This window comes from Rattus rattus, chromosome X, assembly GCF_011064425.1.
Source record: "Rattus rattus isolate New Zealand chromosome X, Rrattus_CSIRO_v1, whole genome shotgun sequence".
In the NCBI taxonomy this organism is placed as follows: domain Eukaryota; kingdom Metazoa; phylum Chordata; class Mammalia; order Rodentia; family Muridae; genus Rattus; species Rattus rattus.
The window spans coordinates 88,185,052-88,203,081 of record NC_046172.1 but is presented as its reverse complement, the minus strand read 5'-3'; the positions used below and the strand labels follow the sequence as shown (position 1 = coordinate 88,203,081).

The 18,030-nt window shown below is 42.0% G+C and overlaps 1 protein-coding gene across 4 annotated transcripts; it reads left to right on the top strand.

The window, feature by feature from the left end:
• The first annotated feature begins 494 nt into the window (after window positions 1-494).
• On the top strand, window positions 495-3,412 carry Tceal5 (transcription elongation factor A like 5). Of its 4 annotated transcripts, none has more exons than XM_032890324.1 (4): window positions 495-636; window positions 1,889-1,956; window positions 2,337-2,425; window positions 2,547-3,412. In XM_032890324.1, the coding sequence occupies exon 4, from the start codon at window positions 2,572-2,574 to the stop codon at window positions 3,172-3,174; it is 603 nt and encodes a 200-aa protein (XP_032746215.1). In that variant the 5' UTR covers window positions 495-636; window positions 1,889-1,956; window positions 2,337-2,425; window positions 2,547-2,571; the 3' UTR covers window positions 3,175-3,412. The 4 variants fall into 4 exon arrangements, with proteins under 4 accessions (XP_032746215.1, XP_032746214.1, XP_032746216.1 ...); XM_032890325.1 differs by lacking the exon at window positions 495-636 and adding an exon at window positions 859-877; XM_032890323.1 differs by lacking the exon at window positions 2,337-2,425 and having other exon boundaries at window positions 496-636; window positions 2,546-3,412.
• Window positions 3,413-18,030: the final 14,618 nt, after the last annotated feature.

Here is an 18,030-nt window from a genome sequence, read left to right as displayed (position 1 = left end):
TTGTGCTCACAAGAAACACATGCTCAGCAGAGTCAATGAAGTTTAAAAAGAACTATTAGAAAGAAAAGACCATCTCCATTTCAACCACTTGCTTCGCTTCCAAATGATCTGCCCGCGCCCTTTAAGTGCAGGTATAAAGTAGACCATGTGCAGAATGAACATCGGTGGCTACGAGAGGAAGTGGACAGAAGAAGTACAAGATTTGCTATTTTATTAAAGATAAAGTGGTCCCCCAAATCCTCAGATCTTAACACGAATCGGTAGTAGGAAAAGATGCAGCCTCTCCCTAACGAGCACACAGGACTAAACACACATCACAGGACGAACCATATTTGACCTCTGGAATTTGCAAGTAACAAAATGAATGACAAGGCCTCATGCTGTGGGGGAAGGGACAGAAAGTGGTGGGGGTAGTGAGGGGAAAAGTAGGCTGGCTCCTGACGCACTTTTCTGGTGCTTGGGAGGGGAACTAGGGACCTGAGCCCACTGCTGACGTCCCTGTCACGTGATCAGGAGCAGACGTATGCAGAAGTCTCTCTCTTCCAGGTACCAGCTACCAGCTCCTTATCTCCGTGGAGGAAGGCAGACTTGAAGCCGAACGACAGAGGGGGGAGCAACTGCCCTATAGCCCGGCAGGTTGGTACAAGCCAGGAATTCCTGAGGGAGGGGTGGTAATGGACAGAGGCTAGCGAGGAGAGGACTCTGTCTGCTTTTCAAATACCGCCCCCTTTCCACCCCCATTCATTTTGGCGCAGAAGATTGTGTGAGTGTTGGGGGTAGCAGCTCAGAGAACTGTGGGCTAATGGCAGAAGGAAATGTGAGAAGGAGTCATTTCACAGGGATAGCTACAAATCCTCCACTGCCTGCAGATCGCTGGGTAGGAATGACAGAAGGCTAAGACCAGAGCTGATTCCAAAGCAGATACTCGACTCCTTTCCAGATGCTCACCAAGTTGGTGCAGGAAATCGATGGGGATGGGAACAGGGGTCATTGGAGGGAGATCAGGGGTAGAGAATGCCAATTGAGGTATCACAGGAACAGTGATTGAGCTACAGATGCCTTACAGAGGAGGGGGATGGGGGAGGGACAGCGGAGGGAGTGGGGTGGTGATGGCCTAATCCCTTTTAGGTAGCAGGAGAGGGCAGGGGCCCTGACTTCAGGCTGAGGAAGAACTGACCCAGGCCTCCTTTTCCCTTTTCCATCCCCCAACCATTTTGGATCCCAAAATGGTAGGCTGGGGTGACCAAGGGTGGGGGCTGCTGCAGAGAGAAACAGGTTTAGTAGGAGGCTCAGCTCCTAATTACGGAGTGACTCCTCAACTCGGAGGGATTCAAAAGGAGGTATTAAGGACCCAAAAGATTAGAGTTCAGAAATAACTTGTCCCTTTCACTGTAGAAAGCTGGGTGGGTTGTTTTTCCTGTGTATGTGGGGAGGAAGGGGTGAATGCAGTCCTGTAGTTATATCTGCCCTGCCTTCTGCTTCTACTATCTCTATTTTCAGAAAAGTATCCCACTACTGTCAAGGGACCCTGGGGTGGGAGTGGGGAGTTCAGGTACAGAGATCTGAGGGCAGCCAGACCTGTCTGCTGACTTTCAAAGTTCTGAACTCTACTCATTTTGGTGAAATGATAAGCAGATTTGGGCAGGGAATTCAGACCCAGGGAAAGAGTTTGGGAGTAATTTTTCTTTTCTGTAGCCTCAGGACTAGAAAAAGGTAAACCGTTGAGGGAGATGTGTGGAAGAAAATCAGAGAAGACAGAGGAAGGAATGTGCGCTGAAAGGGAGGAACTGGGAAAGTTTGGACAATGATTCCGGGTCCTGCTTGCCAGTCATTCTTCTTGCTTGCCAGTCTTCTAATCCTTCACCATCTGATTCCCATCTCCCCACAGGTCTTCAAGTCTGTGGCTGTGGGCAGCAACCCAGCCAAGGAAAGGGAAGCCCTGCAGCACCAGTGCAGGTTAGTGAGAGGAGGAGTGTGCTCCACCCTGGAAGTAGAGCAGACGCTGGGGAGGCCACTGCTCACCCCCTCCCGCCAATCCTCCTCATTACAATTTCAGGACACATTGCAAGGTCCTAAGGGAATGTGATCCTTTGCAGCTGGTGATGCCAAAGTGGAGGCTATGAAAGGGAGGGAGGGGAAAGGGTGGCATTTACCAGGCTCTCCGAGGCTATCAGAACACCCCTGAAATCTGCATACACGTTTTATAAGTTTTATAACTGAAAGGATGAGAAAAAATGAAAATGCCCCTCAATTTCTGTAACTCTTTGTAAGTTGAAACTACACAGCAGAGCCGGAACAAAGTTGAGACACCATTACTCTCAGTGTTTCTTTCTTAGCACATTCCTTTAATGGTAGGAAGACACACCCTTGACGTTTCTTGAAAGGTTGGTCCATGTAAGAAGTGTGTAGGGAAAGGAATCTAAGGGTAAGAGTGCACCTAGAAGGTGGATTAAGGTGGTTTGGGAAAACCATAAGAAAAGGAAAGCAACCATTAAAACTTTGTGCCACACTGTAGACCCTTAGTGTTCTTTTCTTTGTCTTCTAGGACAGGCAACAAAGAAAAATTGCAACATGGAAAAGTTCTACAAAGAAAATGAAGGAAAGCCAGAAAACAAGGGAAGGGCAGAAGACGAAGGAAGTACAGAAGAGGGAGGAAAAGCAGATGAAGACAAGTCAGATACAGAGGGGAAACCAGCTCGCCAGGGCAAGCTAGAGGAGGAGGGAGGGCCAGGTGAGCAGGCACAACAGAAAGGTGAGGGGAAGCCCGAGAAGCAGGGAAAGTCTGACGGGGAGGGCAAGCGCCCAGGGGAGAGCAAGCCCGATTCCCAGGCAAAGTCAGCCAGCGAGGCGCGAGCTGCAGAAAAGCGCCCCGCTGAAGATTATGTGCCCCGGAAAGCAAAGCGAAAAACAGATAGGGGGACAGATGATTCTCCCAAGAACTCCCAGGAGGACTTACAGGACAGGCATGTGAGCAGTGAGGAGACGATGAGAGAGTGTGCAGATATGACAAGGGCTCAGGAAGAGCTGAGGAAGAGGCAGAAAGTGGGTGGTTTTCACTGGGTACCAAGAGATGCACAGGAGGCTTTAGTCCCCAGGGGCCAACGGGGAGTCAGGGGGGTGAGGGGCGGCGGAGGCAGGGGTCAGAAGGACTTGGAAGATGCTCCATTTGTTTAATGCCTTCAGCCTTTCCGTTCTGGTTTCTTTGATGGGAAATATTGCCAGCCCTGCTTTCCCTGGTAGGCTTTTGCCGGGCTCTGTGCTTTAACCTTGTGCTGAGATTTTCCTTTAGGTGTCACTCCTGTTACCAGCAGACAGCACTATGTCTTTTAGTAAAGGACTTCCACCCATGTGCATGGAAGAAATGTTCATGGTCTACTGTAAAATAATAAAGAGAACAGTTTGCAGAACCACAGATACAGTATCAGTCCATTTTTGAAAACAAAATCATCATGTATACACACAAGGAAAACCGTGCAACCACGTAGACCTATAAGAAATAATGTTTTTTTTTTCTGTGTGGTGAGATTTGAGGGGTTTTTTTATTTTCTCATATAAACCTCCCCACCCCACTAAGAACAGAGCCTACTGTTTTCTAAATACATTTATTTATTATATATACAGTGTTCTGCTGCATGTATGACTGCACACTAGAAGACAGCATCAGATCCCATTACAGATGGTTGTGAGCCACCATGTTGTTGCTGGGAATTGAACTCAGGACCTCAGGAAGAGCAGCCAGTGCTCTTAACCACTGAGCCATCTCTCCAGCCCAAAGCTAGTTTTGTTATAAAAGAAACAATAAAAGGTAAAATAAAAGGCCGGGTGCAGTGATGCATGCCTTCAGACAAAGGGCTCCCAAAGCAGAGGCAGGCACATATCTGACTTTGCGGCCATAGTAGGCTTTACTGCCAATCAACTAAAGCCAGTCAGAACAAGAGAGTGAGCCCATATCTCATATTAAGCGTATAGTAGCAAAGGAGGCCCCTAAAACTCTTGTCAGAATATAGACTCACAGGTAAAACTGCACTGCCTCTGGACCTGAAAGTTGGAGGAGTTTTTTTCAGTCCCTGCCAATGCTACTGTTCCCTTGTCATATGTGAAGGGGAGATAGAGAAAGCTTACACCACAGAACTATGGCACACAGAGAATTTGAAAATGAGTGCTACCAGTGCGCATTCACAACACCAGATCAGACACGTGGGGGACAACTGAAGGAAGTCTCATCTATGCCTAGAAAAAGATGCAGAAAACTGAGGTGTGGGTGATCCCTTCCCTAGAGAAAGTGCCACGTCTGCTGGCCATATACCTTCTCCCTCATGGATCCTGCATCCATTCAAGACACCCACTACCATTAGTAAGTGAAGTCGTTGAGGTAACAATGCCACTTTTATTTTCCTGAAGCCCCTGTTAACTAGAATATCTATTCCATTCCATTCTGATGTGTTTACAATGAGGTGTTTTCTCACTGTAATAGCTGCCAGTCCTAAAAAAAGATGAGGAAAATGCTTTCTAAAATTTTAACTGAATATTAATCCACCAGATTTACCCTTTAATTGTTTGTTTTTTCTTTTTTTCGGAGCTGGGGACCGAACTCAGGGCCTTGCGCATGCTAGGCAAGCGCTCTACCACTGAGCTAAATCCCCAACCCCAGATTTACCCTTTATTAATCGCTCATTTATTTATTTCCTTTTGACAGGATCTCATGTAAGCCTAGGCTAGCCTTGAACTTAGCTATGTAGACAAGGAATGGCCTTTTGCTTTTTGTTTTTAAATCCTGTTTCTATATCCTTATGCTGAAATTATAGGCCTGCACCACCAAACCAAGTTTATAAAGAGCCAATGATGAAACTCAGGGCTATGTGCACTCTTCTACTCAAACACATTAGTAAATGGAGATATATCCCCCATATTGAAGACTTCCCCTTTATAAAGTTCGCAAGAACTTATCTTACTCAGTTTTTACTTCCCACAACACTTAATAGACTTAATAGAAACTTTAAAAAAGAACACATTAACCATCAAGTCAGAAGGCCTCTCCGTCTTCGCACCGCTTCTGCTCATGGTTGTATGCATACTCTTAGCTATGCGAGCTCATTACTTTGCTACTGTTGTTATCGTTGAAGCAAGGTCTCATGCACTACACCTCACTATATAGCTGAAGATGGCCTTAGATTCATGATCCTTCTGCCTCCATCTCCCAAGTGCTGGCATTCGAGGCATGAGCTACCACACTCCTCTCATGTAAGTTCATTCTTATGCAACTGAAATTTGCCATTTCAAAAGAAGCATGGCAGGGGAGAAATTATTGTCCAGTTCTTTTCCAAATGGGACATGGTAGTAGCTTTCAAACTTTGAGAGCTACTGATAGAATATGTGCATGGAAGTCCCCTCTGTTTTGCGGAAAATATAGAATCCTGGTTGCCATAGCAGACCCAAATCATCAGGATTTCTTCTGATTTGACATTTCTTCTACTGTTAGTTCGTTTTAAAGAATTTCATTAAATCCATTCATTTGGGGCAGTGTGCGTGCATGCAGGCATGCTTGCTTGTGTGTGATGGTCTTGTGGAGGTGAAAGGACAATTTCTAGTACTTGGTCCCCTCTTTCCACCATGTGTCCAGTGGGAATTGAATAGGCTCCTTTATTTGCTGACTCATCTCCCCAGCCCTCATTTTCATGTTTCATAAAATAGATAAAGACACTGAAACAAAAAAACACTAAGAGTGCAAAAGAGTTTATTATTAATAAACACTGTAGTCTGTATTGCCAGTGCATATACCAACTGCTTAAATATGTTTGGCTTGTGATACCGACCATCATATTTTTTTTAGTGTGCATGTATGAATACTTTAACAGATTTGTTGAAACATAATTCACAGATCCCAAGTTTTACCCACTTAAGTGCACAATTCAGTACTTTTCACTATGTTAGCAGAGTTCTGAACCCATCGCATTATCTAGTTCTAAATTAGATATTTTCATCACCCTCAAAAGAAACCTTAGACTCGTTGACACTGTGCCTATTCCATGTCGCTAGCATCTGGTAAGCAGTGATCCTTTTTCTGTCTCTACGGATTTGTCTGGTCACATAAATAGAATCACACACTACATGGCTTGTTAGATCTGGCTTCTTCAACTTGTCATAATGTTACAGCATCCATCATCACTAAATATCTGTGGGTAAGGTTTTGTTTCAAAATGTGTTTTTGGTTTTCTTGGGTATATTCTTTGGAAACCAATTTTTAAAGTCTATAATAACTTGGTAAAAGTTTTGAAGAGCTGCCAAATTGTTTTCTAAAACAACCGTGATACTAGACAATCCTACCAGCAGTGCACTAGGGTTCCAATTTCTCAATATCTTTGTTGACACAATTTTATTATAGCAATCTTAGTTGATTAAAAAGTAGCAGCTCATAAAGATTTCAATCTAAACTTTCCTAATGGCTAACAACCTTCAGCATTGTGTGGCATTTTGTTGATTATTTATATATCTTCTGAGGAGAAATGTGTACCCACCTGCTTCTGACTCCCAAGTACTGAGATTAAAGGCATGCATGCTTTAAAATCAGATTGATAGTCATTTTTATTGTTGAGTTGAAAAAACTCTTTATCTAGTGGAGACAAGTCCCTTATCAGATAGATAATTCGCAAGTGTTATTTCTTTTTTTTTTTTTTTTTTTTTTTTTTTTTTTTTTTTTTCGGGCTGGGGCCCAAACCAGGGCCTTGTGCTTGCTAGGCAAGCGCTCTTCCGCTGAGCTAAATCCCCAACCCCTCAAGTGTTATTTCTTAACTTGCTAAGTATAGCCATTCTCTATGGACCGTCTGATATGATAATGGAACACATTGTGCCTTACCAAAATGTGTTAGTCAGCTTTCCTGTGCCATAATCAATGTCTGAAAAAAAAATCAACTTTAAAGGAGCAAAAGTTATGGTTGGGGAGGTTGAAAACACTGGCTATTTTTCCAAAGGACCTGGGATGGCTTTCCTACAGCCATATGCTGGGGGTCATCTGTAACTCTAATTCCAGGGGAGCTGACACCCTTTTATTGTCCCTAAGGAACTGCACACACAATATACTTGAATACAAGCAGGCAAGACACTCTTACACATAAAATAAGAGAGAGAGAGAGAGAGAGAGAGAGAGAGAGAGAGAGAGAGAGAGAGGGAGGCAGGGGGGACGCAAAGGATCTGGGGTAGATAACTCCAACATTAAAGTGCTTGATGTATGTACAAGTATCAAGACCTGAGTTCAGATTCCTGGTGCCCACATAAATGTCAGGTGTGGTGGTACACATCTGCATCTCTAGAACTGGACAGGGGTGGGTGATGTTTGGAGTGAGAAGGGTAGATTCCTGGAGTTTTCTGGACATTCAGGCCAGTTAAACCGTGAACTTCAGTCTTAGAGAACCTGTCACAAAAAATATAGAGGAGGAACTGGAGAAATGGCTTGGTGGTTGGAAGAGCTTGCTGCTCTTGAAGAGCTGTAGTTCCCAGAGTCCAATGCTGGATGGCTCACAACCATCTGTCATTTCAACTCCGGAGGATCTGCCACCCTCTGCTGGCCACTGTGGGTACTGCATTCATGTGGTGTAAGTAAAGAGAACACACCAGGAAGTAGTGGCCCAAATAAAACATAATAATAAATATAAATACAAAAGTAAAATATTAAAAATAAATAAATGAATACAAATAAGGTACACACCTGATGTCACCCTCTCGTCTCTCTCTCTCTCTCTCTCTCTCTCTCTCTCTCTCTCTCTCTCTCTCTCTCTCCACACACACACACACACACACAGCTCTACCACAGACATCTTACCACATTTGATAAGTACGCCAGTGAGTTACTGAACTCTGAGGATCATTTGCTAGTTTAAGGTAAGTTCATACTAGAGTAGCTAATAATGCCAAATACCTCATGACTTATCAAGGCTTATAGAGACAGCTCAGCAGTTCCGAGCACTGTCTGTTCTTCCAGAGAACACAAGATAAACTCCCAGCGCCCACATGGAGACTCCCTACCATCTGTAACTCCAGTTTCAGACTATTTGATGCTCTCATCTGGCCTCTTCTAGCATCAGACAAGCACATGGTGCATAAATGTACAAGCAGGTAAACACCCAAATGTGGGGCTGAGAGATGGCTCAACAGTTAAGAGCACTGACTGCTCTTCCAGAGGTCCTGAGTTCAAATCCCAGCAACCACATGGTGGCTTACAGCCATCTGTAATGGGATCTGATGCCCTCTTCTGGTGTGTCTGAAGACAGCTACAGTGTGCTTATATATAATAATAAATAAATGTTTAAAAATTAAAATTAAGAGTCCCTATGAGGCAGGATAAAAAGAGAGAAAATAGGATATGTGAAGGGAGAAAGTTCTTTATCTTGGGATCTCATTTTCATTCCTTGCTGACTAAAAGTCAAGAGTTTTGACTCAACTGGTGAAATCAAAACTGCTGTGAAGATTGACTGCACAAACAATAATAAAAGAAGATTTACACAAAGTCTCATACAGGTAAGAAAAGGAGTCTAGCTTGGAATCTAAGTTTTTTTGGCTCTAAATTAATAATTCTTTTTTTAAAGATTTATTCATTTATTATATATAAGTACACTGTAGCTGTCTTCAGATACACCAGAAGAGGGCATCAGATCTCTTTACAGATGGTTGCGAGCCACCATGTGGTTGCTGGGAATTGAACTCAGGACGTCTGGAAGAGTAGTCAGGCGCTCTTAACCGCTGAGCCATCTCTGCAGCCCCCTAAATTAATAATTCTTAATCGATGTTCTTAAATTTGATCTTCCATTTATTGTCTAATCTATCCTTTAGGGTTTCAGAAAAGTTGTATGTACTGTTTTCTAAGAGGAAAATCTTAGAAACAAAAACAAAAAGACAAAGAACAAACAAACAAACAAACAAACAAAAAAACAACGCCCAAATGTCACTGTTTCTGTTACTGCCAAGCCTTAAAAGGCATTTTTACAGCAATCCACAGCTGGATTAGACAGGATACGATAGACAGTGAGTGAATGGTTTTTTGACTGCTCAGTGAGGAGGTGATAAGGTGTGTAAGACTGAGTGCTCCTGTAAAGTAAGTTTCCTTTGCCTGCAGGCTCTTTGACTTTAGAGCCTAAGAATGACTTGAACATAAGAACTAGTGGAACTAGAAACAACTTAAATGTACTTCAACACACAAATTTATAGTGAAATGAGTAAGATATGCACTGTTGAATATGATTCAGTTGTTAAGAGAAGGGACATCCCGAAATCTGAGGGTAAGTAGAAAATATTACATCGAGTGAGGTAATGTGACCCAGAAACATGAATATTACAAGTTATTTCTCAGCAGAGGCCCCTACCTCAAAATAGTGGGATGTGAGTACATAGGCTGGAGCAACTGCAGAAACCAGGAAAGCAACATGGGTCCATTGCTAGGGCAGAGGGTTTGGGGACCAGAGATGGGGATAGCAGGGTACAAGTACTATGACTGGGGAAATGTGGGTTCTTTAGAGGGGTGAGGTAAACACAGAAGGAAGAGGGGAAAACGTCTTAAGTAATTATACTATTAGCTATTCACTTAAAAAATCTATAACCCACGTGAATCTGTGTATAAATGTGTATAGTTTAAGAGAAATTTTCTCGTCTGGGCTGACAATGTTCCATTGTCAAGACCATGTAACAGAAAACCCAACGCTAGGCATAAGAAGCTCTCTTTTGCGTTGTGAGTCAGAATTGTCCAAGAGACTCCCAGCACACAGGCTCTTGTTCTTTGACCTTGTTGCCTGCTCCCTCAGGGGTAGAAACTATGTCTCCATTGCTGAAGACATCGTGTACTTCAAGTACAAGGCCTCAGGGATCCCCTGATGTGGAACTGACCTGAGTGCCTGCTCCTTGAGGCTTAGGTTCCCGTGGGACCAGGAGGTGACGTGCAAGCTTCCAGAGGAAGGTGACTAACCCTCCTCCCCAGCTATAACGTCCATGAACCACAAAACTGACCAGCATGACACAATAGCCCTAAGGGTGAAACCTTAGTGGCAATCAAGAGCTCTCTAATTGGAATTAAGAACATCTCATCAAGACAACAAGCCTGCCTGGTACTAGAAATCTAGCTACCTACTCAGTGCTAGTGAAATAGTGGATCCTGGAGGAGAACCTATAATCACCACTTTAATAAACCAGGATAAACCCAAAGAACAATCCAAACTTTTGTCCTTAGCCACAGATAGTGCAGTCTTCACTCGTCATCAAGGAAACTCATCTTTGCAACAGAGTGACCACTATAGAAAACCACAACCAGGGGTTGGGGATTTAGCTCAGTGGTAGAGCTTGCCTAGAAGCGCAAGGCCCTGGGTTCGGTCCCCAGCTCCAAAAAAAGAAAAAAAAAAAAAAGAAAAGAAAGAAAGAAAGAAAGAAAGAAAGAAAACCACAACTAATCAAAACGTAGCATTATCAAGATAAGCCCCAATGGATACATCAACAAAACATTCCTTTACTAAGTCTCAGGGACTGATAGGGAAGGTGGGACAGAAAAATCGTAAGAGCCAGAGGATCTGGGAGTTTGCTGTGAGACTGTGTCTCCTAATAATGTCAAGAGCTACAGCCATGAAGTCTTACAAACATGACTGTCTGAATGTGAGCTGAACAAAGACAACACAGTAGACAGCTAAAGTGGATGGGAGAAAACTCAAAGGCCTCAACCCTACACAAAAGATTATAGGCAACTAAGGAATGTTGAGAGTGAGAGAAATGGTTTTCCCCGGAAGAACATGCCTATTGGTTATCTAATATTATATGGCTAGCCATGAAAGCATGTATACAATTAACATTACTGAACAGGTTATATTACAAATGTATATGCACATACAGATACATATATGTGCATGTAACAACAGTCAATGAAAAAAGAGGCTACAGCTATGAAAGGGAGCAAGGAAGGGCATATGGGAGGTTTGGAAGGGAGGAAAGGGAAGAAAGAAATGATATAATTTTATTATAATCTCAAAAAATAAGAAAAAAAGGGAAAAAGAAAAACCTATTAATATGTAATAGGAACAGGGCTGGGTATGGTGTTGCATGCATTTAATCCCAGCACTCAGGAAGCATGAGGCAGGTGGATCACTGCAAGCTCAAAGCGATCCTGATCTTCAAAGAGAATTCCAAAATAGCCAGTGCTATACACAGAAATCGTCTCAAAAAAATAAATAAAACAAAAAATAAATAAACCACCACCACTAACAACAACAAAAAACTTAACTGAAACACTTAGAATCTGTGATGCTGAAATCTGTTCTTCCTTTCTTCTTCCTAGCATCGCATGATCAGATCACCTCAGCAGTGTCCAACTAAGGCTATAATTTCATCTGCCTCACTTCACTCTTAGAGGATCTTGGTATCTTTGAAACAGAACTTCTTGTCCTATGTTAAACTATATTGCAGAGGCTAAGTTCTGAATGAGTACAACTGAGACATGGGGGCTTTTATGACCAGCTACTATTTTTCAGAAAGTGGTTTTAACTCCAGCACAGATTGGCAAAAATACTGGGATTCCCCCAAACTGCTGGGAGAAAGATGAGAAAACCTGAATGAAATCAGTGCCCACCTTCAGTCTAGTGCTCAGGCCCTAAAGTAGGAGCATCTTTCAGAAACAACTACACCATTGTATCTGGCTCCCGCTTCCAAGTCTCAGATCAGACATTTTGCTGGAATAGAGGCAGGTTTTAAAATAGAGACCTCTGTGTGGAGAGATAACTCAGTGGTTAAGAGCACTGACTGCTCTTCCTAGAGGTCCTGAATTCAATTCCCAGCCACCACATGGTGGCTCACAACCATCTGTAATGAGATCTGATGCCCTCTTCTGGTGTGTCTGAGAGAGCTAATACATTAAATAAATAATATTAACCCCTTATTGCAAATATGTAAATATAAGTCATTAGTCACTAAATAAATGATAACCAACCTTGCTGATGGCCAAGGTTAGGCAGAGAGAAAAGGCAGAGGAACACATGATCTCCCTGGGAAGGGAAAATAGAATTTAAGGGTGGAATGAGGGGAGGCAAGAGCAGGATTAGTTAGAGGAGGAGATAGGACTGAGGAAGGAAACGGAAGGGAGAGACAACTGGAAATGAAGTGGAGTATGGAAAACTAATTCAATGAAAACTAACAATACAATGCTCCTTAATGACTCCCAGCGCTATGCTCATAGTTCAGTGCCTTATTCAGCCATCACCAGAGGCTTCCTCCTGCAGCAGATGGGAACAGATACAGAGACCCTCAGCCAGAGAGTCAAACATTACACAGAGTGACGAGCTCTAGCAAATCCCTGCCCTCCGAGCTCAGGGAACAAGGAGGCAGAGGAGCAGGGGAGGTAGAGGGGACAAAGGGCACTAGGAGAACAAGGTCCTCTAAAACAATGTAGCAAAGCTCCTATGGACTCAGGAGACTGACACAGAAATCACAGGGCCTACAAGGGTCTGCACCAGGTCCTCTGCTTACATACTTTAGCTTTCAGTTTCGTGCTTTTATGGGACTCCTGAGTGTGGGAACGAGTGTGCCTCTGATTCTTGTGCCTTCTCTTGGTCTCTTTTTCTTCTATTGGGTTGTCTTGTCCTTTGATGTGACGGTTTTTGTTTTAGCTTTTATTTTGCTATGTCCTGTTATCTCTCAGAAACCTGTTCTTTTTCTAATGAAAAACAGAAAGGGAGTGGATCTGGATGGGAGGGGAGGTGTGGGGGGACTGGGAGTAGTAGAGATAGAAGAAAATGTACTCAGATTACATGTGAAAAAGATCTGTGTTTAATAAAAGGGAATAAATAAACAAACAGAGATGTCTGCATGTATGTCTCTGCCACCTGTGCACCCAGTCGCTGTGGAGATCCTAAGAAGTCTTCAGATCCCCAGGAACTAAGAGTTTTAGATGGTTACAAGCCTGAGCCAACATGAGTGCTGGGAACTGAACATGGTTTCTCTGCAAGGACAAGATCAACCAGTGCCCTTAACCACTGAGCCATCTCTCCAGCCCCCTTAGTATGCTAAACTTGATGGCTAAAGATTCTTCGGGGAAAATGGAGTTTGCATTGAAGAAGAGTTAGAAGGAAGTGAGTAGATTTGTCAAAGATAGAAGTTAAGTGTTCAGGCTGGAGAGATGGCTCAGCCGTTAAGAGCACTGACTGCTCTTCCAGAGGTCCTGAGTTCAATTCCCAGCAACCACATGGTGGCTCACAGCCATCTGTAATGAGATCTGATATCCTCTTCTGGTGTGTCTGAAGTCAGCTACAGTGTATTCACATACATTAAATAAATAAATAAATAAATAAATAAATAAATAAATAAATAAATAAATAAAAGAAGTTAAGTGTTCTCAATGAAGACCAACAAAAGATACTAAGTATAAAAGAAAGATACAAAGTATAACCTTCTGGGGTCAAAAACAGATCTTAAATACTGACCTCAAAATCTATTCTGGAAGAGTTCAAAATTAATTCCATAAATCTGAAAATTGATAGAGCTCTTCATGCCTAAGTGCCCTGCTGAAAACTGTAAATTATCCTGCAATCAGTGGTTCATAGCAGCCAGGTGTTTCACAGAGTGAGCAAATCAAAGACAGGGTTACAAAAGCACAAACTGTGTCCGAAGCCAATGCTCCTTGTGAGGAGCAACATGAGTGGCTCCACAGGTGTAGGGGAAGAAACATGACTGCCAGAAGCTGGGTGAATAATTAATGATAGTAGACCTCTGAGGGGATAATGCATAGCCTACAATTTCTTGTTTCAAATCAAATGCAAAGAAACAGACAGTGTGAGAAATCCATTAGGAATCAAGTTGCAAACAACTAGAGAAATTGTGAAAGGAATGAGGCATTGAATTTAGCAAAGTCTTCAAAGTAGACAATATACAGATCTCTCTCCCTCTCCCTCTCCCCTCTACCCCTCTCTCACCCCTCTAACTCTGTGTATGCACCGCCATGTGGTGTGTGTGTGTGTGTGTGTGTGTGTGTGTGTGTGTGTGTGTGTGTGTTTGCCTGTGCATGTTTATCCTTTCTCCTTCTGAGACAGCATTTCACCATATGTACTCAAGCTGACCTTGAACTCACATAGGTCCTCCTGCCTCTGTCTCTCTGAATGCTGGGATTAAAGGCATAAAACACTACTTATTTTATGTATGGAGTACACTGTAGCTGTCTTCAGACACACCAGAAGAGGGCATCAGATCCCATTACAGATGGTTGTGAGCCACCATGTGGTTGCTGGGAATTGAACTCAGGACCTCTGGAAGAGCAGCCAGTGCTCTTAACCACTGAGCCAAGAACACTGAAATTTAAAAAGTCTATAAGAGTTCAACTGGATTTGAGTTAATGCAAGAAAAGAGTAGTGAATGTTTGGATTGAAAGAGCTTGTGTAATCTGAAGAATAAAAATTTAAAAAAGAATTGTGTTGAAATTTTGATGGGTATTGCATTGAATTTGGAAAAACAGCCATCTTCGCTATATTAATCCTACAGATCCATGAGCATAGGAGATCTATCTTCTGATATATTCTTCAATTTCTTTCTTTAAATACTTGGTATTCTTGTCTTTCACTTTCTTGGTTAGAGTTACAACAAGATATTTTATATTATTCCTGGCTACTGTGAAGGGTGTTGTTTCCCTGATTTCTTTCTCAGCCTATTTATTATTTGTATATAGCAAGATAGAGATGAACTAGAAACCTAGTACAATGAAAACTTTCCAGAAATCTACAGACCCAAGCTAAGAATTCTAGCAATGGGGGATATGGAGCATGAACTAGCCATCTTCTGTAACCAGGCAAAACTTCCAGCGGAGGGGTTAGGGCACCAACCCAGCCATGAAATCTTTCTACTCACAATTTGTCCTGCCTACAGATATGCTTGGGTAAAGGTGGTGCAGAAATTGTGTGAGTAAACAGCAAGTGACTGGTTTAGCTTGAGACCCATGACACAAGAGGGAGCCCACCGCTGACTGGCTAGGAATGAGACAGAGGCTTGATAACCCATGGATGGACTTAGGATATATCCTGACAAGAAAGAAAGAAAGAAAGAAAGAAAGAAAGAAAGAAAGAAAGAAAGAAAGAAAGAAAGAAAGAAAGAAAGAAGAAAGAATTCCTAATGATATTCTGCTACACTCACAGATTGGTGCCCAGCCCAATTGTCATCCATCTTCTCTGAGGCCCACAGCCAAACATGAGGTAGAGCTAGGGGAATCTTGCTGAAGAGCGGGAAGGAAGGATTGTAGGAGTCAGAGAGGCCAAGGACCACAAGATTCAACTAACCTGGGCCCATAGGGGACCACAGAGACTAACTAAAGTGCCAACCAGGGAGCCTGCACGTAACTGACCTAGGCCTCTGCATATTTGTTTTGGTCGTGTAGCTTGGTGTTCTTGTGAAACTCCTGATAGTGGGAGCAGGGGTGTCTCTCACTCTTTTGCCTGTTTTGGGGACCCTTTTCCTAGTACTAGGGTGCCTCATCCAGCCTTAACACGAAGGGAGGTGGCTAGTCTTACTACAACTTGATACTCCATATTTGGTTGATATCCAGGGGAGGCCTGCTCTTTTCCAAAGAGAAATGGAAGAAGAGTGGATTTGGTGGAGAGGGGAGGTATGTATAGAGGGAGGGATTGGGAGTGGAAACTGCAGTTGGGATGTAAAAATAATAATAATAATAATAATAATAATAATAATAATAGTGATAAGAATAAAAGAAAGAGAAATGAACAGAATATGTGGGACAGCATAAATTATACCAGTAAGCCCAGTACCAAAGGGAGCAGGAAGAGCAGAAAGAAATCTAAATAGTATCTGAAAACTCCCAAACATTGCCAAAAATAAACCAGAAAAATGTTAAAAGCAACAGGAAAGAAGGAACTTATCACTTACAAGAAGAGCTCTGTAAATTTGTGACCAACATGTCTTCCAAACAATAAACACCAGAAATATGAAGGATAATATGTATGGTCAGATAGAAAAACTCTAGACCAAGAACTGCACTTAAAACTGTCATTCAAAAGAAGACAAAGTAAACACTTCTAAACAAATAAAAGGCAAAGTGCTGTGTTGTTCCACATTTTCTTCTTAAATGATATTTATTTACTTGTTTATAATGGAGTATTCTGTACACCCACATGCCGGAAGAGGGAATCAGATCCCTTTTATATCCCACCATGTGATTGCTGGGAACTGAACTCGGGACCTCTAGAAGAGCAGATAGTGTTCTTAACCACTGAGCCATCTCTCAGCCAGTGTTCTTGACCACTGAGCAATCTCACTAGTCCATAAACATAACATTTTAAGTTCACTACATGAAGATAATTTATCTTAGATAGTGATTCGAATTCACGAGAAAATCATATATGAGGATGCCATGAAGAAACCCACTACTTTGTATGACAGTCTAAAAAGTTAAGAAAAGGGCTGGAGAGATGGCTCAGAGGTTAAGAGCACTCACTGGCTGTTCTTCCAGAGGTCCTGAGTTCAAATCCCAGCAACCACATGGTGGTTCACAATAATCTGTCATGGGATCTGATTCCCTCTTCTGCTATGTCTGAAGACAGTTACTGTGTACTTATATATAATAAATAAATAAATCTTTAAAAAAAGTTAAGAGAAGAAGCATGAATAAAAGTCCTTATGAATTGATAAAAGACAGTACAAATACATAGTTCTTCTATTAACTGACTGAAATAGAAATTTGATCATTTAAATTATTATGTTTGAAACAATGTTTCTAATGTTTTTTTTATCAATTTTTAAAACTAGTAAACAACTTAGGGGATTTTGTTATGGCTTCCTTATATAAATTTCCTTTTTATGCCCTACCCCACTGCTTTCTACTGCCACCCTGCCCCCAATTGTGTGTTGCCTTCTTCTCATAATAGTCTTCTTTTCTTGTTTTAAATAACAATATTCCTTTACTTTCTTTTAAATCTTCTTCCCCTTCCATGGACAACTTCTAACTGCATGATCTACGCATGAACGTTTACACGTATACTCACACACTTAAATCTAGGTTCTGCATATGACAGAAAACATGGCATGTGTTTCTGAGTTGGCTTATTTTACTTAGCTAAATGACTTCCTCTTCCATCCATTTTTAAATTTTTTTTTTTCTTTTTTTCAAGCTGGGACCGAACCCAGGGCCTTTGCGGTAGCTAGGCAAGCGCCTACCACTGAACTAAATCCTCAACCCTTAATTTTTTTTTATTAGATATGTTTTTTTACTTACATTTCAAATGTTATTCCCCTTCCCAATTTCCTGTCCAAAATCCCCCCTCCCCTCTGTTCCCCCTCCCCCATACAGGTATTTCCCCATACATCCCCTTACTGTCCCCCCCCTCATATTCATCTCTCCATTCATTTTTCTTAAAGACGTTATAATTTGATTTTTATGACTAATAAAATTCCATTGTGTGTATGTATCAGCCTTTCTCTAGTTATCTCTGATAAGCATCTGAAACACTGCCTCCATCTCTTATCTACTGTGAACAGTGAAGCAATGGACAGGAATGTGTAGGATCTTTTTAGTGAGACAGAATCCTTTGTGTAGACACTCAGGAGGGGTTTAACGAGATAATATGGAAGCTGTAGTTTTCGTATTTTGAGCACCCTCTATACTGAGCTCCATAGTTGCCACATCAGTTTACATTTCTCACCAGCAGTTTTATAAGAGATTCCCTTTCCTCACATCCACACTATAATTTATTGTAATTTCCTTTCTTGATGACAATGGTTCTGACTGGAATCTCAAAGCAGTTTTAATTTCCTCATAGCTATGGATGTTGAGGAGTTTTCTAAATGTTAATTGGCCATTTGTCTTTCTGCCTATACTTTGAAGACCTGAGAGAGTGCGCAAGAAAAACACATCAGTATTGTAGGATACTAAAATATAAAAATAAAAATAAAAAAATAAGTACCTTTTCTGTATACCAATAGCTAATGTGCCAAGAAAGAAATTAGGTTGGGGATTTGGCTCAGGTAGAGCGCCTTGCCTAGGGCACAAGGCCCTGTTGGTCCCCAGCTCCGAAAAAA

What these genes read in the sequence shown, in the direction of transcription:
- Tceal5 (XM_032890324.1), top strand. Translation starts at nt 2,572, where the DNA reads ATGGAAAAGTTCTACAAAGAAAATGAAGGAAAGCCAGAAAACAAGGGA.